Consider the following 24037-nt stretch of genomic DNA (forward strand, 5'->3'; position numbering starts at 1 on the left):
TTTTTCAGTTAATTTATTGCTCATTCTCATAAGGAGAATGGGTCATTTGTCACATGTGCAAGGAACTCTTGAGCAGAGTAAATTACTTTACTTTTCATCCACCTCGAAAGATTGGTTTTAAATTTAGTTACTGGCACTGTGTAGACACTTTCAGGTAATTTGTTGAAGTAGTCAGGACCAAGATATTAGTTACTGTTTTGTGTCTTTGCAAGCCTAGCATATGGCATATTAATTGTTTGTTTGCTTCTTATATTATGGCCATGAACTGTCCACCTTAAGTCAAATTTACTCAGATTCTCTTTAAAAAAAAGTCAAGGCAGTTGTAAATATACAGGCCAGGCACTGTCATTATATTTAGTTTCTTAAAATAACCTCAACATGATTCATATGGGCTAAGTCCTGCTATGCACCTTATTGTTTTCTTTTGCCATTTAAACACTAATTTTGAGCCTACAGAATTGCCCCATAATAGTATTTCATAACTCAGGTGGCAATGGAAGAATACAAAATATGCATCTAACAGACGTTCTTTACTGACGCTGCTCCTCAGCTTGTACAGCAGATAGATGACACATGCCAATATACCACATAACTTCCCTGTCTGGGTATCCTAGCTGAGCTTTTGATCTATACGAAATTGTAATAATTTTACTGTTGTTTTTTTTATCATGACTGGGAGCATTCAGACTGAATACAATAGCTTCAGTTTTACTATCATTCTTCAGCAGTACATTTGCCTCAAACCAAGTAGTGCATCTCTCCATTGCCACTGCCATGCTGTGTTGCACATTTCCAAGGTTGGTATTGCATGTGATGAGTGTTGCATCATCAGCATATAGCACTGCATCTCATGGTACAACTGCATGTAAATCATTTATATAAACAGTGAAAATGAAAGATCCAAGAATAGATCCTTGAGGTACACCCAAAACTGGGAGACAACTTGACATTTGATTATTTACCTTGACTAACTGTTCTCTATTGTCCAAGTAAGACTGCATTAGGCATAGAGCATTTTCTCTCACTCCTCAGTGGTAGCGTTTTTTAATGAGAATACTGTGGGAGACCATACAGAAGGTTTCCTGAGGTCCAAAAGTGTTACACAGATAATATCTTTATTTTAAAAACAGTTGTATATTTTTGCTACCATACTCTCAACTGCTTTGACTGTAGAAAGGCTGGACATGAAACCATATTGTGAGGAGGTAAGTATATCATTACGTTCAAAATATTGACTCATCTGTTTATGCATGCAGTATTCTATTACTGTTGATATTATGGGTTTAAGTGATATTGGTCGATAGGTATCTGGAGATGTTATATCTCCTTTCCTATGTACTGGTTTAACTACAGATATTTTGAAACATTCTGGACAATCACCTTCATTAAAATTTTGTTGATTATTGTAGTCAGTAGTGTTACAATTTGATTTCTGATATATTTAATAGCATCATTTGAGAGATCATAGTAATCCTCTGCTCTAGAATTACTGAGCCTAGCTATTGGTTCATTGACCATCTTCTCAGTTACACGAGTCCAGTGAAAGCTGTCCATGTGCTAACTGTTCATTTCCGGCAGCAGTGCCTCTGCCTTACTCACATCCTCCATTATGCTGTTATCTGATTGAAGACAAACAAAATTTGCATTTAGAATATCAAGTGGAAATGGTGTCTGGTATACTTCATCATCACAATTTATTTCTGTTTTAATAATTTCCCCTCCAACTTTGGATTTATTCACTGAGTTCAATATATATGCATCATTTGCTTTGCCCTTAGCTACCTTGATTTCAGACCTGTAAATCTTTTTCACTTTCATATCCATTTCCTTGTCAGCATTACTGTGCTTAGACCTATCATAATGGAGTAGCATTATGATTCTTATTCTACTTAGATGTTGGGTGTACAAGCTTTTTAGAGTGTGTGGTGTGGTGTAACTATTTTGCTTTGATATTTTCTTGCAGTGTTTAGGACAATATGCTTCAAAATTTTCAGTTAACAGTTCTAAAAATTTGTTGGTCGATTCATTTGCACTTGCAGGGGATATTATTTTAAACCATTTTATTAAATTAAATTTACTTATCAAGTTGTCTAGGGATTATAATGGATTTCAGGATTCATCACATAAATTTGATTCTAGAAATTATCTAAGCAGCTTTTTGTGGAATAGTTTGTGTCTACCTTAAAGTGTCTGCCAGTTCAATTCTTTCACTATCTTTGTAACACTTACCAGAAGGTTGATCCAAAACTGTGACTATTCTATCTGCCCTTCTTTGTATCCTTTCAACATCCCTTGGTTGTCCCATTTGGCATGGATCATACACACTTGAGCAACATTCTCTAATCGGTCACACAAGTATTTTGTATTATGCAGCCACTTATGTAGACTGATTGCATTTCCCTGGTATTTTGCCAATGAACTGCAATCTGCCACCTGATTTACTTACAACTGAAAGCATGTGATTGTTCCATTTCCCTACAAAGTATTGCACCCAAGTATTGAATGATTACGATTTCAAATGTGGCTTAATGATATTGTAGTCATGGGATACTATGTTTCTTTGTTTTGTGAAATGCACAATTTTAAGCTTCTGAACTCTTAAAGCAAGGCTCCAATCATTATCCATATGAGTTGTGGAGTTAGTATTCTGTATTATCAGAGAGAGCTTGTATCAACACCATTTCAAACAAATGTAGATAGATCTAACAGTCCAAGTGTAAGACTTCCAGGTGTTGCTCAGAGATTAATCCGCAGGACTCAATTTTTTAACAAGAACAGTTTCAAACCCTTCTTAGGCCATCTAGCCAGAGATTTCTGTGCTTCTCTAAAATCATTTAAGGCAAATTCTGGCACGGTTCCTTTAAAACGCAATGACCGAATCCTGTCACATGTTATGTTTCTTCTGGAATGACTATATCACTTGTGGAAAGTTATATGTAATAGACATTCACACACTGATGAATCATACGGCTTTCTAACGTATGTGTTGTCATTGCTGTTCCTTTTTTATTAATTTATCAGACGCCACCACTGTCCAAGTTTACTAACGTGAGCAAATGCTTCTGATGCCACACGACCAGTAGAGGCAGAAGCAGATCTGGCATTGCAGACATGCTGAAGAGAAAATGATTACATACAGACACACTCTTGGCAGTGTGACCATATGTAATGTCATACTGGCTCGGTAGCCACTGAACTGTGGAAGTGATAGCAGTCCACCTGGATTTGAGGATCTCTCCGACTGTGGGTGGGAGGTTCCACAAAATAGGTAAAGCAGTCAGGGAAAGTATAAAATAAGTGACAAGGCACCCAGATCCAGAACTGGTAGTCAATAACAGATTATAAATAGGGGTCACAGAGAGTAGGTGCCAGTTATAGCTGGACTCACAGATGATGGCGGTCTAGTTTACACTTGTTCTGCAGGCCTACATCACACAGTCAGTGGGTGTTCAGTAGTGTCCTGAGCTCTCTGCTGTGAACATCGTAGCTAGTGCGAGCATTAAACGTAATCCTAGCGAGTTATTTCGCATTAAGCGACAAATTCTACATAAGCAAGCAAGAAACATAATTTGCAGAAAACACGCTTCCTTCAAGTACAAAGTACATGTATGCATGTATAGCAGCTGTCACTTGGAACTGGAAACACTGGAGTCTCTGTCCATGCCTCGACCTGTGTGAACCACCATTGTTCATGAATCACACTATAATTAATCGTGAGTAGCCATTACTGTACAGTTGGAGACTGGGGACGTACGAAGATCCTGAAGAGCAGCAGTGCAGCCTCAGTGTCCCATAACTAAGAGCCATGCAGAAGTAAGCATTCTATAAAGAAGTCTGTATTCCATTTTGGTGAGCAACTGACTTAGACAATAAAGCACCAGGCGAATTGGGTATCTTTGTCTGTGTGTCAGATAATAGAAGAACACGAGCAGTAAGCTAACACAAATAGTTCTGTGAAGAGCTTGAATAAGTTGTGGCATTGTACTCCTCTCTTACAAAACTGAGTAATTAAGGAAGAGAGTGACATATCTGTATTTCCCGATGGGTAAGCAGAATAAGTCAGGGGACAGCACTTGTCTCTGGTAGCTAGGTACCGATGTTGTTAAAATAATCACAACAGTTTGCTGTAATGTAACTGTCTGTTGAAAGAGTTAGGCCAGCAAGTCATAAGGGTAAAACTGTGTAACACATCTCTCCCAGTTAAATATATATGGGAAACAAATTATTGAATTACTTAAGCAGTACTTGTTTAAAATTCAGAAAACTTCCTAGCCTGATAATGACCCTCTCCAGTCCTCTCACCTTTCCTATGAAATTGAGGAACGCTTTTACTTCCTCTCACTTCCTACAATGTTAAGAAAGAGCCAGCCCACAGGGAATTGTCGCTCAAGTCTGTGAGCAGCTGACGGTGATGTGACAGCTTGTAGACTCGGAGAGCCTAGAGAAAACATCAAATGAAAAAAAAAGCACCGCGAAAGAATTATCCGAATGGGACGGATATATCGTTTCTAATGACCTCGCTGTCGACGGGACGCTAAACGCTAATCGCCTACTCCTTATCCTCACCCCGGACAGATATCGGTAGATGTGATGTACATGTACAGAAAAAAATTGTATGATTTATTCAAGAGAAAGAACTTCACAAATTGAACAAGTCAATATCGTGTTGGTCCAACTTTGACCCTTACACAAGCATTTATTCAACTTGTCGTGATTGACAGAGTAGTTGTATGTCCTTTAGAGGGATATCCTGCCAAATTCTGTTCAACTGGCGTGCTATATCATCAAAATATTGAGACGGTTGGTGGGCCCTACCCATAATTCTCTAAACGTTCTCAATTTGGGGAGAGATCTGACGACCTTACTGGACAAGACATGGTTTCGCTAACATGAAGACGAGCAGTGGAAATTTTCTCCATGTGCAGGAGGGCATTATCTTGCCGAAATGTAAGTCCAGGTTGGCTGGCCATGAAGGACAACAAAATGGGGCATAGAATATCGTCGACGTATTGCTGTGCTGTAGGAGTGCCGTGGATGAAGCCAAAGGAATCCTGCTATGAAAAGAAATGGCATCCCAGACCACCAGTCCTGGTTGTTGGGCCATATGGCAGGCGACAGACAGACTGGTATCTCACCGCTGTCTTGGACATCTTCAGACACGTCTTCACTGGTCATTGGGGCTCAGTTCGAAGCAGGATTCATGACTAAAGAGAATTTTACTCCTGTCAATGAGATTCCAGGCTGAAGACGTGTCTGGAGACACACTCGACAGTGATGGGATGCCAACCTGACCATCGCCTGCCACACAGCCTGACAGCCAGGAGTGACAGTCCGAAGTGCCATTTGTTTTCATAGCAGGATCCCTTTGGTTGTCATCCTCAGCACCCGTACAGCACAGCAGTACATCAACAATATTCTGTGCCCTGTTTTGTTGTCCTTCATGGCATGCAATCCTGGGCTTTTCAGCAAAATAATGCCCGCCAACACATGGCGAAAGTTTCTACTGCTTGGCTTCGTGCTTGTCACACCCTAACTTAGCCAGCTAGGTCGCTGTATCCCTGCCCAATTGAGAATGTTTAGAGCATTACGGGCATGGTCCTCCAACCATTTCAGCATCTAACACGCTGTTTGAACAGAATCCAGCACGATATCCTTCAGGAGGACATCCAACAACTCTATCAATCAATGCCAAGCCAAATAACTGCTTCCACAAGGGTTCGAGGTGGACCAACAAGTTATTGACTTGCTGAGTCTACAGAGCTCTTTCACTTGAATAAAACATCCAATTTTCCTTAAATTTTAATCATTTGTTTGTCTGTCTGTACGTGTACATATACATAATTTTATGGCAAAGGAATGAAATGTGGTTTAGCTTTGTTTGGGGATCTTTGGAATTCATTGCTCTGCTTGGCAACATAACAGTGGAAGGTTGGGAGGATATTATGAAGACTTTCTCTCCATCTCTTTATTGAAGAACAATAAATTCTGGAATGAATGTTATGCACAACAAAAAGTTTTCCTTGATCACGTATAGTTTATAGCACACGATTTAACGAAAAGAAAACTACAGATTATGGAGTGATTTAGATAGAAAAGTAAATTGAGCTTGTATGAATATTTATGGAATTCTTTGGATTGCCAATTGTCTACGAATGACCATTTCACAGAAAAATTTCTCTGTTCATTGTTGGTGTACCAGCTGGACTGAATGTTATTATAAACTCAAAAACGGAAAGAGGATGGATAAAACTATTATTATTTGTCGTCAGTTGAATTGGATCCATGAGAAAATTTCGACTTTATTGTTCTTATGTGTGGCTCACTGCCTGATGAAATTCTGCTGCCAGCAGTCTTCAAGTCTAACTGTTTTAATGAAAGTGACTTTTTTAGCTTGTGTAAAGAATAATGTCGCGTTCATGCTGATGATGACGATGTGAGAGAAGGTGGCTGGTGAAACTTAGTGCCATCACATACAGCGGGTGGACAAAAATATGGAAAAGAAAAACACAACATATTACGATGCCCCAATACGGTGTAGGAAAACCGTCGAAACTGAAAATGGCTTCCAGTCGGCTCTGAATGGATAACCCCAGCTGCTGCATGTTTTCCAATGGAGAGATGTGACAATTCATACTTGAGCTCGCAAAACAGTTCCTTGACGATGCACGTTGTGTGAACAGCGTGCAACAAGATACATCCGACCAAATGACTTCCTTCCATTGCTCCATAGTGCATGTTTTATAGCTTTGCCACCTTGTTTCCGTGTTACATGCATTTGCATCATTGGTGTGTGGTTTTGGAGTTCCAGCTGACCCTGCAGTTCTCTGCTTATGGAGCTCCATTCACCTTGTTTTGGTCCTGACAGGGTTCATGAGTGCGACATTCAGTTCAGCAGTGATTTGGCTAGCTGTCTTTTTCTAATTATTTGTCACAGTTCTCTTCAGTAACCTCTGCCACGATCACTCAACATTCACTTTCGTCTGCGTTGTTACTTAGCGTTTAATGTTTTCCACATTCCCTTTATGCAGCATAAATTGTCGATATGTTGCCACTTCAAACACCGAATGCTTTGGTTACATTGGTTATGGAAGCACCCAGAATACGAGCATGACCAATTTGCCCACTGCAACTGCAACTGAAATCACTCAACAGAGGAAAGTCCACTGGACCTGACGGGATACCAATTCGATTCTACACTGAGTACGCGAAAGAACTTGCCCCCTTTCTAACACCCATGTACAGCAAGTCTCTAGAGGAACAGAAGGTTCCAATTGATTGGAAAAGAGCACAAGTAGTTCCAATTTTCAAGAAGGGTCGTCGAGCAGATGGGCAAAATTATAGGCGATCTGTTGTAGAATTTTAGAACATGCTTTTTGCTCGCGTATCGTGTCATTTCTGGAAGCCCAGAATCTACTCTGTAGGAATCAACATGGATTCTGGAAACAGCGATCATGTGAGACCCAACTCACTTTATTTGTTCATGTGACCCATAAAATATCAGATACAGGCTCCCATGTAGATGCCATTTTCCTTGACTTCCGGAAGGCGTTGGATACAGTTCCGCACTGTCGCCTGATAAACAAAGTAAGAGCCTACGGAATATCAGACCAGCTGTGTGGTTGGATTGAACAGTTTTTAGCAAACAGAACACAGCAGGGTGGTCTCAATGGAGAGACGTCTACAGACGTTAAAGTAACCTCTGGCGTGCCACAGGGGAGTGTTATGGGACCATTGCTTTTCACAATATATATAAATGACCTAGTAGATAGTGTCGGAAGTTCCATGCGGCTTTTCGCGGATGATGCTGTAGTATACAGAGAACTTGCAGCATTAGAAAATTGCAGCGAAATGCAGGAAGATCTGCAATGGATAGGGACTTGGTGCGGGGAGTGGCAATTGACCCTTAACATAGACAAATGTAATGTATTGCGAATACATAGAAAGAAGGATCCTTTATTGTATGATTATATGATAGCGAAAGAAACACTGATAGCAGTTACTTCTGTAAAATATCTGGGAGTATGCGTACGGAACGATTTTAAAATTTAAAAAGAAAGAGATTATTTGGGAGAGTCCTTAGAAAATGTAGTTCATCAACAAGAGAGATGGCTTACAAAACACTCGTTCGATCTATACTTGAATATTGCTCATCAGTGTGGGATCTGTACCAGCTCGGGTTGACAGAGGAGATAGAGAACATCTACATCTACATCTACATCTACATCCATACTCCGCAAGCCACCTGACGGTGTGTGGCGGAGGGTACCTTGAGTACCTCTATCGGTTCTCCCTTCTATTCCATTCTCGTATTGTTCGTGGAAAGAAGGATTGTCGGTATGCCTCTGTGTGGGCTCTAATCTCTCTGATTTTATCCTCATGGTCTCTTCGCGAGATATACGTAGGAGGGAGCAATATACTGCTTGACTCTTCAGTGAAGGTATGTTCTCGAAACTTTGACAAAAGCCCGTACCGAGCTACTGAGCGTCTCTCCTGCAGAGTCTTCCACTGGAGTTTATCTATCATCTCTGTAATGCTTTCGTGATTACTAAATGATCCTGTAACGAAGCGCGCTGCTCTCCGTTGGATCTTCTCTATATCTTCTATCAACCCTATCTGGTACGGATCCCACACTGCTGAGCAGTATTCAAGCAGTGGGCGAACAAGCGTACTGTAACCTACTTCCTTTGTTTTCGGATTGCATTTCCTTAGGATTCTTCCAATGAATCTCAGTCTGGCATCTGCTTTACCGACAATCAACATTGTATGATCATTCCATTTTAAATCACTCCTAATGCGTACTCCCAGATAATTTATGGTATTAACTGCTTCCAGTTGCTGACCTGCTATTTTGTAGCTAAATGATAAAGGATCTATCTTTCTGTGTATTCGCAGCACATTACACTTGTCTACATTGAGATTCAATTGTCATTCCCTGCACCCTGCGTCAATTCGCTGCAGATCCTCCTGCATTTCAGTACAATTTTCCATTGTTACAACCTCTCGATACACCACAGCATCATCCGCAAAAAGCCTCAGTGAACTTCCGATGTCATCCACAAGGTCATTTATGTATATTGTGAATAGCAACGGTCCTATGACACTCCCCTGCGGCACATCTGAAATCACTCTTACTTCGGAAGACTTCTCTCCATTGAGAATGACATGCTGCGTTCTGTTATCTAGGAACTCCTCAATCCAATCACACAATTGGTCTGATAGTCCATATGCTCTTACTTTGTTCATTAAACGACTGTGGGGAACTGTATCGAACGCCTTGCGTAAGTCAAGAAACACGGCATCTACCTGTGAACCCGTATCTATGGCCCTCTGAGTCTCGTGGACGAATAGCGCGAGCTGGGTTTCACATGACCGTCTTTTTCGAAACCCATGCTGATTCCTACAGAGTAGATTTCTAGTCTCCAGAAAAGTCATTATACTCGAACACAATACGTGTTCCAAAATTCTGCAACTGATCGACGTTAGAGATATAGGTCTATAGTTCTGCACATCTGCTCGACGTCCCTTCTTGAAAACGGGGATGACCTGTGCCCTTTTCCAATCCTTTGGAACGCTACGCTCTTCTAGAGACCTACGGTACACCGCTGCAAGAAGGGGGGCAAGTTCCTTCGCGTACTCTGTGTAAAATTGAACTGGTATCCCATCAGGTCCAGAGGCCTTTCCTCTTTTGAGCGATTTTAATTGTTTCTCTATCCCTCTGTCGTCTATTTCGATATCTACCATTTTGTCATCTGTGCGACAATCTAGAGAAGGAACTACAGTGCAATCTTCCTCTGTGAAACAACTTTGGAAAAAGACATTTAGTATTTCGGCCTTTAGTCTGTCATCCTCTGTTTCAGTACCATTTTGGTCACAGAGTGTCTGGACATTTTGTTTTGATCCACCTATCGCTTTGACATAAGACCAAAATTTCTTAGGATTTTCTGCCAAGTCAGTACATAGAACTTTACTTTCGAATTCATTGAACGCCTCTCGCATAGCCTTCCTCACACTACATTTCGCTTCGCGTAATTTTTGTTTGTCTGCAAGGCTTTGGCTATGTTTATGTTTGCTGTGAAGTTCCCTTTGCTTCCGCAGCAGTTTTCTAACTCGGTTGTTGTACCACGGTGGCTCTTTTCCATCTCTTACGATCTTGCTTGGCACATACTCATCTAACGCATTATGTACGACGGTTTTGAACTTTGTCCACTGATCCTCAACATTATCTGTACTTGAGACAAAACTTTTGTGTTGAGCCAACAGGTACTCTGAAATCTACTTTTTGTCACTTTTTCTAAACAGAAAAATCTTCCTACCCTTTTTAATATTCCTATTTACGGCTGAAATCATCGATGCCGTAACCGCTTTATGATCGCTGATTCCCTGTTCTGCGTTAACATTTTCAAATAGTTCGGGTCTGTTTGTGATCAGAAGGTCTAATATGTTATCGCCACGAGTCGGTTCTCTGTTTAACTGCTCAAGGTAGTTTTCAGATAAAGCACTTAAAAAAATTTCACTGGATTCTTTGTCCCTGCCACCCGTTAGGAACGTCTGAGTCTCCCAGTCTATATCCAAAGAAGAGCAGCACGTTTCGTCACAGAGTTATTTGGTAAGTGTGATAGCGTTACGGAGCTGTTTAGCAAACTCAAGTTGCAGACTCTGCAAGAGAGGCGCTCTGCATCGCCGTGTAGCTTGCTGTCCAGGTTTCGAGAGGATGCGTTTCTGGATGAGGTAACGAATATATTGCTTCCCCATACTTATACCTCCCGAGGAGATCACGAATGTAAAATTAGAGAGATTCGAGCGCGCACGGAGGCTTTCCAGCAGTCGTTCTTCCCGCGAACCATATGCGAACTGGGTGGCTTGCGGAGTATAAATGTAGATGTAGATTCGAATTCTAGTATTCTGAGAAGACAGAAGTCATGGCATTACGATATACACATATACAGATGGCGGTGGTATCGTGTACATTGCAGTGGGCTGGGTGCGGCTGCTTTGCGGGTCTACCTCAACCAATAACGTCAACGCGATTTTGAAAGGCCTGTATGGCAAAGCCTCAGCGTTGTCACAGCTGTTACGGTTTTCGCCTGCAGCGCTTCGCAGCTGAAGGCGAGCTGTCGGGGATCTTCGACAGTAGCAGCAGACGTTTATAAGGGCTGTTAACAATCTTCGGCTCTATGACGGCTTAAACTCTACTGGGCACACTTTCTGTGGGGTGTCAAAATATCTTTAGAGGAATGCCAGTTCGTTCTTCTTCAAGAAACTAAACCAGAGTAGGCAGTCATTTGGAATGCTGTGATCTTGAGCGAAGTCGACATTGTAACTCATCCCAACGGTTTTTTGGGTTCAGGCCGAGATTCTCGTCGGACCAGTCCATTTTAGGACTGTTACTGTCCACAAACCTCGCAGATGCTGTTTTGTGGAAGAGTGTGTTGTCATGATGATACAATCATTGTCTCTGAACTGTTCCTCTACTGCACACAGCGCACGATGATGTAAAATGTCTTCATATCCTCCCGCATTTACCATTTTCTTAAGTGCAATAAGGAGACCACAGTTTTAACTGCGATATTGAGATATACGCCCCCCCCCCCCCCCCTACCACAACACTACTTTCTCCATGCTTCACTGTTGGCACGACACATGATAGCAGGTAATGTTCTCCAGGCATTCACAAAACCCAAACCCTCCATCTAACTGCAAGGTATAGCGTAATTCATCACTCCAAATCATTCTTGAACTCATCCACTGTCCAGTAGCGTCTCTCTTTACACCACCTCAACATTACTTAGCACCGACTACAGAAATCTGTGGCTTATGCACTGCTCGACGATTGCAGGCCCAGGTCCCTATGCCGAGTCATTGTACTGGCTGGACTGTTAACAGCACTTTGGAACTCACGAGTGATTCCTTCTGCTGATATCATACGATTTTTTTCAGCCATTCTCCACAGTGGTCGACGGTCCATGTCCGTTTGTAGGTGAGATCTGCCTGACCTTGGTTTAGTTGCAGTTATTCCTGCGCATTTCCACTTCACAGTCAAATCACCAACAGCTGAAGTGGATAGCTTTGGAAAGGCTGAAATGTCCCTGATAGATTTTTTGCTCTGATAACATCCAGTGACTAGCCCACGTTCCCCCCTGACCGACCCTTTCTGCCATTATTGCTTATCTGCTCGCAAAACGATACCCCCCCCCGTGACGTCTAGTGAGTCCATTTCGTGTAGGCCTACATAAGGATGTCCGGATCTATTTAATCAGATAATGCACCTCAACTTACTCATCACTTGTTTCCCACCTTGGTTATGACACGAATAATAAAAACTGTAAAACTTTTACTGCTTTAGAAGTTCCATTTTACTTTTTCAGTAATGTGAACTTTCTGCCTAAGCAACTTTTCACTGGCATTATTTCCATTTGCTTTGCAGGAATTAAACAACTGTAATTTTTAAAAATTAAGAGAAAGTCCATTTGCAGTCTGTCATATAATAAATGATTTACTGACGTTATTTACGAGTTTTTCTTTTGACCTCGACTCACTTGCATGTTTACCATACTTGTGTTTCTTCAGAAAGGTTGACCTCACTTGTTGGCGCAAACAGAATCGATGAACTTCTGCTTGTTAATATATGCTCAACTAAATGCCAATTATTTTCACAAATAGAAGACCAGCTTATTCCGTCGAGTAATACATTCAGTTAACACACATTTTGAATTCCATCAGCCATCTGCTTTCTTCTCATCAGTTGTAAGGTACATCATCATTTATTAGACCATTAATGGCATATTTTTTGTTAACAGGCTGTCGTGAGGTACAGATAATCAAGCGCGGTGACCCGTGACAGTTTATTGTTTATGCTTTCATTATTCTGTTGCGTGAAGGTATGAGTTTCATTAAACTGACCAATCTCCTAAAACTGTTATTATGATTCACTCGATACCTTAATGTTACATTAAGTAGTCGACTTATGTCGAAAGCACTACCTGTTCAAAGAATTCAAGAAGGCACCTCGTAATGGAATCTTGTCGGAAAATATCCTCTTAAACGTGGACTGTAGCCAGTTCATAAACAAATCTGGAAGATGGTATCTTGATTCGATGTCTTCCAATCTTTTACCCACTGCCTACAAAGGCATTACATGTCAGCTAACAAGAGTGCAAGTTTGCTGTTTCAGCTGTAATAATCGCATTATTCTAACTGTCAAAGACATTTCAGAGCCGGGGAGTGACAGAACATGTCGTTGAATCTGGAGCTATACAGAGCACATTACTAATCACTAGTGCAAAAAGCATTCAATAACTTTAAAATCCTTTTCTTCGGCGGTAGCAGCTCAATGTGGTAGTCTTCCAGAGCAGACAATTAGTTTTCAAGGTGTCGTTGGTTGATGCAGATCGTTATATAACAGTTTATTGATTGTTTTCTGTAAGAAATTGATCGTTGCTTTACTGGCTGTTAATGATTTCTCACTTTAAATGCTAGTAGTCTGCATTTCATAATTCTTTCTACTTCAGGTTTTTTTCTTTTAGTCGGAGATCTAAATGTCCCTTAGAAAGTAGGGGACTTGTCATTTTCTTACGTAAGGAGGGCAGGTGTAGCTGTCGTATCAAAATATCTCAAGTGCTTCGTTTGCGTTGTTACATGTGCGGTTCACGCGGCTTTTAACAGATAAATCGAGAGGCGCATCATCTACCGATTTAGCACACAGTGCGTCGATGAAACTTGTCGGTTTAAGCTGCCAAAGTCCATTGGGAAAAGGCAGTGTTTTTACTGCATTAGAGTATCAGCGATTCTAGCCGATTTGGTACTAGGCCATGCCATAAGGAAAATCGCGAGATAAGATTCAGCTACCACCAGAAGTAAGTTGTCAATAGTATAAGACATACCTTGTGTCAGAGATGCCATGGCGTAGGTGTTCTCTTGGCAAGGCAGAGGAAATTGCAGCCCTGTATTGGGTGGCAGGTGTGCTAATACTGCAAGTCTGCCCCTGAGTTCAGAGAGCCACAAACCAGCTGCTCACCAGATAACGAAAGCGACTGTAACGAGTACGATAAGACAAAAAAGAATACTCCATTCGCGGGAGACCTTTGACCGCCACTGGGCGGTACGCGGGACGGCAGTTCGTCTGTTATCTCGAATGCAAACACTCCCACAAAAATATAGGCGTGACATGACGCTCATAGATGCTCGCACCCGCGAAGACATTTTTTTCTTAAAGAATGGAATTTCTCTGTCAGTGGCCGAAATAAACATTCGTGACACGTTAAAATTGTGTGTCTTGGCCACTCAATCCTGACTCTCCGTCTCTTTGCAGTACTGTGGTGTGCAGATAAAGCGATAACGGTATGTGGCTAGACCACCGGTGATCTTGCTCGTTAGTCGAAATGGACATGTCTTGCTTTCCATGCCGTTGGCAGCTTTCCTATCGCAAACGCTACTGTTCTGAGCAGGTCTGTGTAGAGAAAGCGAATAAGCCAAAACTTGGCGTTCATATATTTAATATTTTTTTCTGTAGGAAAACCAAAATATCTATCTATTAGTTACAAACATAGCCAGTTCTAACATACGAGGCATGTTCAGAAAGTAAGTGTACTTTGACCATAATGGGTTGAAGTTTTTTTTTATTTTTTGAGGTTTGGCAACACTGAGTTGTAGAATGGAGAGGAATCCCCTGACCATAGCGAGTATCGCAAGTACATAAACTCAAGTTGTAGTGTCCAGTTACGTGAAATATGTTAATAATAAATTCCACCAGGTGCTAGCACGTGCTGTGATCCTCTTCCTACTCGCAGAAGTAATAACGTTCAGACGAACAGAGGAATGGAAGTGCGTACTTCAATGCGAGATGCTTTTAATAATCTCCACAACGAAATTCTGTCTCGAAATCTGGCAGAAAACCCAAAGAGATTCTGGTCATACATAAGGCACACCAGTGGCAAGACGTAACCAATACCTTTACTGCACGATAACAACGGTGAAGTCATTGATGACAGTGCCACTAAAGCAGAGTTATTAAAACACGGTTTTCCGAAACTCCTTTGCCAAAGAAGACGAAGTAAATATTCCTAAATTCCAATCAAGAACAACTGCCAAGATGAGAAACATAGAAGTAGATATCATCGGTGCAACAAAGCAGCTTATATCACTTAATAAAGAAAGGCAAGGCCTCCGGTCCGGATTGTATACCAGTCAGGTACCTCTCAGAGTATGCTGATAAAATAGCTCCATATTTAGCAATTAAAAACAACCACTCGCTCACAGAAAGATCCGTACCTAAGGACTGGAAAATCTCTCAAGTCACACCAATACCCACAAAGGGAAGTAGGAGTAATCCGCTGAATTACAAGCCTATATCACTAACGTCGATTTGCAGTAGGGTTTTGGAATGTATACTTTATTCGAACATTATGAAGTGCCTCAAAGAATACGATTTATTGACACATAGTCAGCAAGGAATCAGAAAATATCGTTCTTGTGAAACACAACTAGCTCTTTATACTCATGAAGTAATAAGTGCTATCCACAGAGGATGTCAAATTGATTCCATATTTTTAGATTTGGAGAAGGCTTTCGACACCGTTCCTCACAAGCGTCTTCTAACCAAACTGCATGCCTACGGAGTATCGCCTCAGTTGTGCATCTGGATTCGTGATTTCCTGTCAGAAAGGTTACAATTCGTAGCAGTAGACGAAAAGTCATCGAGGAAAACAGAAGTAATATTCGGCGTTCCCCAAGGAAGTGTTATAGTCCCTCTACTATTCCTGATCTCTATTAACGACATAGGAGACAATCTGAGTAGCCGTCTTAGATTGTTTGCAGATGATGCTGTCATTTCCCGTCCTGTAAAGTCATCAGATAACCAAACCAATTGCAAAATGATTTAGATAAGATACCTGTATGGTGCGAAAAGTGGCAGTTGACCCTGAATAAAGAAAAGTGTGAAGTTATTCGCATCAGTACTAAAAGAAATCAGCTAAATTTCGATTACGAGATAGGTCACACAAATCTGAAGGCTGTAAATTCAACTAAATACTCAGGGATTGCAATTACAAATAACCTAAATTGGAACTATCTCATAGACAATATTGTGGGTAGAGCAAACCAAAGACTGCGATTCATTGGCAGAACACTTAGAAGGTGCAACAGGTCTACTAAAGAGACTGCTTACACCACACTTGCCCGCCTTATTCTGGAGTATTGCTGTGCGGTGTAGGATCCGCATCAGGTGGGACTGACGGATGACATCGAAAAAGTAGAAAGAAGGGGAGATAGTGTCACACACATGATACGTGAATTGGAGGGCAGTCATTAAAACAAAGGCGTTTTTCGTTGTGACGGGATCTTCTCATGAAATTTCAATCACCAGTTTTCTCCTCCAATTGCGAAAACGATCTGTTGGCACCCACCTACGTAGGTAGAAATGATCATCACGATAAAATATGAGAAATCAGAAAAAATTAAGTGCTCATTTTTCCCGCCCGACGTTCGAGAGTGGAACGGTAGAGAGACAGCTTGAAGGTGGTTCATTGAACCCTCTGCCAGGCACTTTATTGTGAACAGCAATCAATTAGATGTAGATGAATGGAAGTCCTTCCATTTTGACTGATGAGTTGGGGCAAAAAATTGAGGAAACTGTTCATGATCACCACCAGCAGACAGTGGATGAAATTCCTACAATGTTTCCACAACTCTCCAGAACTCTCTTATAAAACACACTCTCAGAAACGCTGGAATACCAGAAACTGCACAATATGGGTCTCAAAACTGCTGACAGAAGAAGAAGAAAAATCTGGTCAATACTGCCTGCGAGTTTCTTGAGCGACTTGAATTGTAAGTTGAGGATTTTCTGTGCTCTATTGCGACTGAAGATGAAATGTGGGTGGCACATTGCACACCTGAGACAAAAGTACTTTTGTCACAGTTGCATCACACTAATTCCTGATCTGCTAAGAATTTCAAAAACACAATTTCGAGCACAAAAAGAAAAATCATGGCCTCAGTGTTTTGTGACTAAAAAGTATCATTTTTGTCTAATTTTTGCCTCTGTAAATTCACAATGATATGTGAGCCCCTAAAAACTCAAAAGGAGCATTCAAAACAAAAGGAGGGTAATGCTAACAAGAGGAATGCGGTTGTTATACGTCAACACCCGCCTTCACACAACTTCAGGCACCAAGGCTCTCTTGGACTCATTTGGCTGGGATGTTTTGTGTCACCCCCTATTCCCCCGAATTTGTGCCTTCAGATTAATATCTTTTAATCTCCCTGACGGCACACATGAGTGGAGTTAAATTTTCAACTGATGAGCAGGTGCAGAAAGAAGTTCTGATGTGGAGGATGGAGGAAGGAGCTGATGGGAGAGTTCTTAGAAGGGGATATGAAGAAGCTTATACTACAGCTCATCACATACATTGGATGGGATGACGATTGTGTGGGAAACTATCCAACAATTATGTCAACAATTTCCTGTATTTTTTTCAAATACATTTTTTCCAAAAAAAAAAAATATATATATATATATGTATATATATATATATATAAAAATCTAGTACACATACTTTCTGAACATGTCTTGTGTGTGAGTAGTAGAGCAAAGCTAATTCGACATCAGAAGGGTCCATTGTTCTCTTATACAAACAGACCGGCCACTTGCCGTGCTCTAATTTAACCCTTTGGTGACCAGAAAATCTGTATAGCATTGCCGACCAGTTGGGTCTCTCAGGTCCATGTTGTTTAAATTGACATAAATTGACACTACTTTCACTACTTATGATGCGAACGACTTTTGAGGTATAAATACTTTTAAAATAATCTTATTTCTTTAAAGTTTATATTTTAAAAAACACAGTTTTTATACTTTTACTTATGACTTTTATTCTTATAGCAAACTTGTGCAGGGTCTACAGACAATAGTAGAATGTTCCAAAAATACAGGTTTGGTACACTCTTACCCCATACTTTGACTTTTTCTATCTTTTTCTTTATATAATACACACATCTTCTCCTTTTCTTAGCTGGTGGTTTCACTGCCATTCCTGGGTCTGGTGCTACTAATGAATTCATTGCCTTCTTTACCCCTGCTAGTTGCTTTGCCAGATTGACGATGAAAGTCTGATGTCACATTTTCCAAATTACGTATGCATTCATTATACCTATATTGATCATGTCAAACAAAGCACCAATGGTCAGTGCCTCGTTTTTCTTATCACATTGTAGCATAGTGTTTTCTGGTCCATAGTGCCAATGCTGACCTTTTATGGCACTTTATGTCATTATCACTTAAGGCTTCTTTACTTGTGATGACATCACCGTTGGTTGGTTATGAAGAGAGCTAAGGATGGTAAAAACTTTGTTTTTCTTAGGAACATAAGAGGCTGTCATCACATCTGGTTGAAAAACAAATAATGTGAAGTATACTCCACATCCTGTAGGTGTACTAAAATCGGCAGGCAGTACACCTTTGTCTTTTTGGATAGTACTGACTAGTGTCAGATCTTTTGATAATAAATAATGAGCTAAATCGAGAGATATAAAAAAGAGATCACAGGTGATCTTAGTTCCAGACTTTCCAAATTCAGTCACCTGGGTTTCACAAAAATCTCTGCAGGTTGCATGGCTCTGGTTTCTTCCTCCTTCCCCAAACACATTTTCAACTTATAGCAATAGGTTGTTGCACTGTCACAAATTGCCCAGAACTTTATTCCATATCTACCAGGTTTTGGTGGGATGTATTGTCAAAATGGAAACTGAACTCGAAATGTGACCAATTATTATCCACAGTCATGCACGATCCTGGAATATAGGCATCCCTAATGGTAATTTCCCATATCTCAAAAACTTCTCTGATTCATTCCAATTTGTCACTTGACGTATGTTCAAGTCGGGCTGCTGCATTGACAAAGTGCAATACCCTAAGAATAGCATGGAAGCAGTTGTGAGCCATAATTTCATTGAACAGTGGTTGGCCATTCTCAGCACTCTGATGCTGACTGATATATTCATTTATTGACTTGTAAAATCCAGTCAGGTTCAGAACACCAAGAAACTTTTTCAGTTCATGCATATCTGTATCCACCCAATCTCCTGAATGATTCAACCTTCCCTGTTGGTTTGCATACACATTTTGTCAATATGCGGTACATGGAAGAATGAAGAAAACAAGATTCTTCATTATCACAGTTCCTAATCGAATATGTTGTAGGTCTCTGCTTTTCTTTCAGTACACCCTTTTTGTTCCATCTACCAGAAACTCCAGCTTGAGGAACTGTAACCCATATTTCATTCCCATTACAAGAAAACAATAAGTCACACTCAACAGAATTATCACTAAATTGTTCTTATGCAGCTTTGTAAAGGGATTCTTCATGATCATCATCTTTGTGTAGTTCTGAGTTTTCCGCAACATCTGCCTCATTAGCATCATCACTGGAAGATTCACATTCACTAGATGTGTTTCCAGAATCAGAAGACTGCTCCAGCAATTCCCTTACCTCCTCATCTGATAGTCCTCTTCTCGATACAATTTTCAGTTTTTAGCACAGACAACTGTTATGAAACAATGCATCAAAATAAACATGTGCATATCACAAGGAGAAATGTTGAACACTGAAAGAATAACGCACGAGTCAGCAATGGCAAGTGACATAACAGATGCTGCACAGAAAGACATCTGGTTGTTGAAAAACTGCTTATAAATGTATGGGCCTGTGAGGCCCATATGGGAGGAAACATGCAGCAACACTTTGACACAAAGTCGTAGGTAAATTTTCATAATCATTTTTTCCAGAATTATGACTAACTTGACAAAATTAGGAAAAGTCTTAAAATTTTGTTTAAGTGAAATGTATAGTCAGGAATAGAGAAGATATTAAACATCACGGACAGGCCTCTGAGGCCTGATGGTAGATGAAGGGTTAATGACCCCTGTATAAACAAACCACTCACTTGAGCTCTTCTTTTGTCTATTTAGTATCTAGTGGGGGGGGGGGGGGGGGTGCAGACTGGCCGACCTGAACTGGACTGGCACAGAAAATGTTGTCGTTGCAGTACTGGCAGAGAGGGGGATACGAATCTTGAGCATCCCGTCGATGCTGAACATTGCAGCTATATCAGCCGTATCCACCCCATTTGGGATAGGGACTGTGCGCAGAATGGTGATATGTGACGTGGGTGTGGACCCACGTGAAGTGGCCCCTATGTGGAGGACAAAGATGGATCTCTCGTGGAGCTGCAAGGAAAGCTCATCATGTGGGCACTCAGAGGCGTTGATTGCGATGCAAATTTCGTCGACAGTGGATGTAGGGGGCACTGGGGGTGGGGGTGGGGGGGGGGGTGGGAGGGGGGAAAAGTAACATAGTTCAGGAGAAACACTGGAACACTCTGTTGGGGTATTGGGTGCCAACACTTGGGACGGGGTAATGTCACACACAACATGTGGTTGAGCCTGAGGTTGTGGATTGTCACACGCAGTGCCTGTGTCAAATGAGGGTAGAGTATCATCACACACAACCACTGAGTTGCCCACAGGTGTAGGCTCAGTGCACATACAGTCATGGTGGGGCGCAGGGGAGTGGGCAGTCTGTGTGAGATCAGGGTCGTCACCTGATGGAAGAACACTCAACTCGGGGGTGTGTGTTACAGATTCCTCAATCATCCAGGCTGGTTTCACACGTTGGAGGGAAACTGTCTGCCAGCAGCCACTGACGAGAGTGTCCATAGTATTGTCCATGTGAGCCACTACTCGATGCAGGCCAGAGTAAGGTGGCTGTAATGCCGGTTTGACTGTGTCATCCCGTAACATAACGAACTTGCAAGAGTCCAGTGCCCAATGTAGGAACACCCGAGGGTGGGTATGTGGTCATGGAGGAGGGGTGTGGATTGCAGCTATGTGTGTCTGGACGTGCTCAGCTAGCGTGGGGAGGTCAGATAGGTTGGCGATTGCTTCGTCATTGACGAACTCTGCAGGGAGAACTAGGGTCTCGTTATACAGGAGCTCTGCGAGTGAAACCTGGAGGTCTGTCTTGTAAGCCATGCATATTCCTAGCATAACCCAGGGAAGGGTGTCGCACCATTCACCACCATGGCACGTGAGTGCCGCTTTAAGAGTCCTGTGCCACTGCTCAACCAGCGCATTGCTCTGAGGGTGGTAAGCCGTAGTGTGCAGAATCTATCCACCCCACAGAGGACGCAGAGTTTGTTAAACAGCAGGGATTCAAACTGTCCTCCCTGGTCGGTGGTGATGGATGTAGGGCAGCCAAATCGAGATATCCAGGAGGATACGAATGCGCATGCTACAGAATCCACTGTGATGTCCTGCAGGGGTATTGCCTCCACCCAACATGTAATGCAGTCAATGAGGCGCAAGATATACCTGAAACCATTAGACATGGGTAACGGTCCTATGAGGTCCACATGTACATGTCGGAAGCGGCCTTTCGGGGTGTCGAATTTAACTAGACTGGGTTGTGTGTGCCTGCCGACTTTGCTGCGCTGGCACTGTAAACAAGCACGAGCCCAAGTACGACAATCCCTCTCCACACCTGGCCACACAAAGTGTTCTGTAACCAGGCACATAGTAGCCTTAACACCAGGATGTGCCAAGTTATGTAAATTAGTGAACACTTGACGACGCAGCGCAGGTGGAACAATAGACCGGGCAGTGCCCATGGATGTATCGCACCACAGTGGCCTGGCCGAGCCCGGTAGGTTGCATGAAACGATCTGAAGGGAAGTATTTGGGTCCTGTTGGAGGTTGTGCAATTTGGTGTCACTGTCCTGTAAGTGGGCCCTTTCGTCGAAATTAATGGGGGACGAAATTGCAGTGATACGTAGTCAGCCACCACATTTTCTGAACCCCGAATGTAACAGATGTCTGTTGTGTATTGGAAAATTAGGTCCATTTGCCGAAACCTAAGTGGGGGAAGGTCAGCAGCGGAGTTACAGATAGCCTACACGAGGGGGCGATGGTCTGTGATAGTTGTTATATTCCTTCCTTTGATGTCTGTGCAGAAATATTTTACAGCTTCATAAACTGCACGCAATTCTGTCAAATGCTGACCATTTACATTGAGCTGTAGATAGTTTTTTGGAAAAAAACCGGAGTGGTTGTGTCATGTCATTGACATGCTGTTGGAGGACTGCATCGATTGCAAAATCACTTGCATCCGCTGTGATAGAGTTGCAGGCATCTGGCAAAGGGTGAGCGAGAGTGACACCACATGCTAACGCTGATTTAAGGTCTTCAAAAGCTCTCACCATGTTGTCAGACCACTGTGCTCGGTGACTGCCAGAGGTTTGTTTCCCGGCCAATGCATCAATCAAAGAGGCTTGAATTGCTGCCGCCATCGGCAGGTTATGATGGTAGAAATTGACAGTTCCTAAAAACTGGCGTAATTTGCAAAACAACACTGGGAGAGGTAGATTGCGAATGCAGTCAACCCACTCCTGCGGGGGGCATATACCATCCAAGGAGACAGTGTACCCCAGAAAAGTGACAGCGGTGCAGCGGAGTTGTGACTTGTCATTATTGATCTCGACTCTGTTACGTGTCAATAAGTCCTGTATCGTGGCCAGGTGGAGTTCATGTTCCCTGTCGGAGGGGGAGAAAATTAATACGTCATCGAGGTATGCGTAGCAATATGTGCAGTTAAACAGAAGTGAGTCTATAAAACGCTGCCAAGTTTGGGGCGCGTTTTTGAGAGCATAATGCATGTAACAAAATTTGTACAGACCAAAAGGTGTGATCACTGCTGTCTTTGGTATGTCACTCTGTTCCATTGGTACCTGTAAATATGCCTTGCAGCAGTCCAAGACACTGAAGATGCGTGCTCCGCTAAGTACTTGCACAAAGTCCTGTATGTGAGGTATAGGATAATTGTCTAATACCATCCGCGCATTGAGGCGAGGATAGTCACCGCAGAGGTGCACTGTGCCATCCTTTTTGGGGACTAAATGTATGGGCGAGGACCAGTTGCTGTCCAATGGATGAACAATACCTGCCCGTAGGAGTTCCTCCACTGCGGCTTTAGCAAGGCGTAGTTTATGCTGTGGCAGTCGGCGTGCTTTATGACGCACTGGTGGCCCATCTGTCGTGACAATTTTATGTGTTGTGCCATTCGTGATAGCGTTCAGCTCGGCTGGCGAACTCGCTCGGGGCCCGTTGTGAATGGGAATTGGTAGCACACAAGAGTCACTGACCTGATGTGCCGGGGAAGCTGTCTGCATCGGTGGCGACCAAGTGCCATGAGTTGCATCTCTGGTGTCAGATGGTGGTGGCTTGACAGGTGTTGTACGAGGCATCATGTCTCGGTGAGGGCTTGTGTAGCCGACAATAAGGCCCAGTTCAGTTCAGTGTTGTGAGCATGGAGATCGTCGACTGCAGAGCGTTCGGGCTGGAGCTGGGCAATGGAAGTTGTGAGGCTGACCGCCACTGAAGAGCACTCGATGGGAGCTGTGTCGAAGTTGTCGAGAAGCTGAAGGGGAGGGGGAGCTGAAGAGGTGACTGAACATGCAATATGAGTGGACGAGGCGTGGTGCAATAATGCAGCCGACTGAAGATCTGGAGACATCCGAAGTGGAAAAGGAAGTCAATGCCTAATGCTGGATCTTTGACGTGAGCCACGTAGAAGGAACAAGTGAACTGTTTGCCAGGTATGAGTTCAATAGGTAACTTGGCCAAACCATCGACACAAAGTAGCGACTTATTTGCTACTTGAAGGGACAGTTTGGTTGGTGTCGTGTCCTTTACAGAAAATGCGGGAGATATGACACTAATGTCTGCTCCAGTATCGATGAGAAGATACCAGCGCAAACCTAAATCCAAGGCGTACAGACGTCCTCGTGAGGTGGGGGATCTGACGGAATGCAACGTCTGTGGGCGCCCCTGCATGTATCCGCGGGCTGTGGCGCCTACTGCGGCCTGTGTGCGGCATTTGGGAACACACAGGGTGGACGGCAGTTGCGAGCGGCATCCCTGAAAGTGGAATGGAACCAGCATATGCGTGAGTCAGCTGTACTCGTCCCGCCAGCCACAGCGTCAGGCGAG

At 42.5% G+C, this 24037-nt stretch overlaps 1 protein-coding gene across 1 annotated transcript in view; it reads right to left on the bottom strand.

The window, feature by feature from the left end:
• The window catches only part of LOC126481423 (3-ketoacyl-CoA thiolase, mitochondrial-like), a 37541-nt gene extending 23489 nt beyond the window's left edge, over positions 1–14052 (bottom strand). The window contains exon 1 of the mRNA XM_050105164.1: positions 13881–14052. Within this exon, the coding sequence (XP_049961121.1) occupies positions 13881–13899 (19 nt within the window). The 5' untranslated portion in view covers positions 13900–14052. The remainder of the gene's footprint in view (positions 1–13880) is intronic.
• Positions 14053–24037: the final 9985 nt, after the last annotated feature.

Source organism: Schistocerca serialis, chromosome 5, assembly GCF_023864345.2.
Source record: "Schistocerca serialis cubense isolate TAMUIC-IGC-003099 chromosome 5, iqSchSeri2.2, whole genome shotgun sequence".
In the NCBI taxonomy this organism is placed as follows: Eukaryota; Metazoa; Arthropoda; class Insecta; order Orthoptera; family Acrididae; genus Schistocerca; species Schistocerca serialis.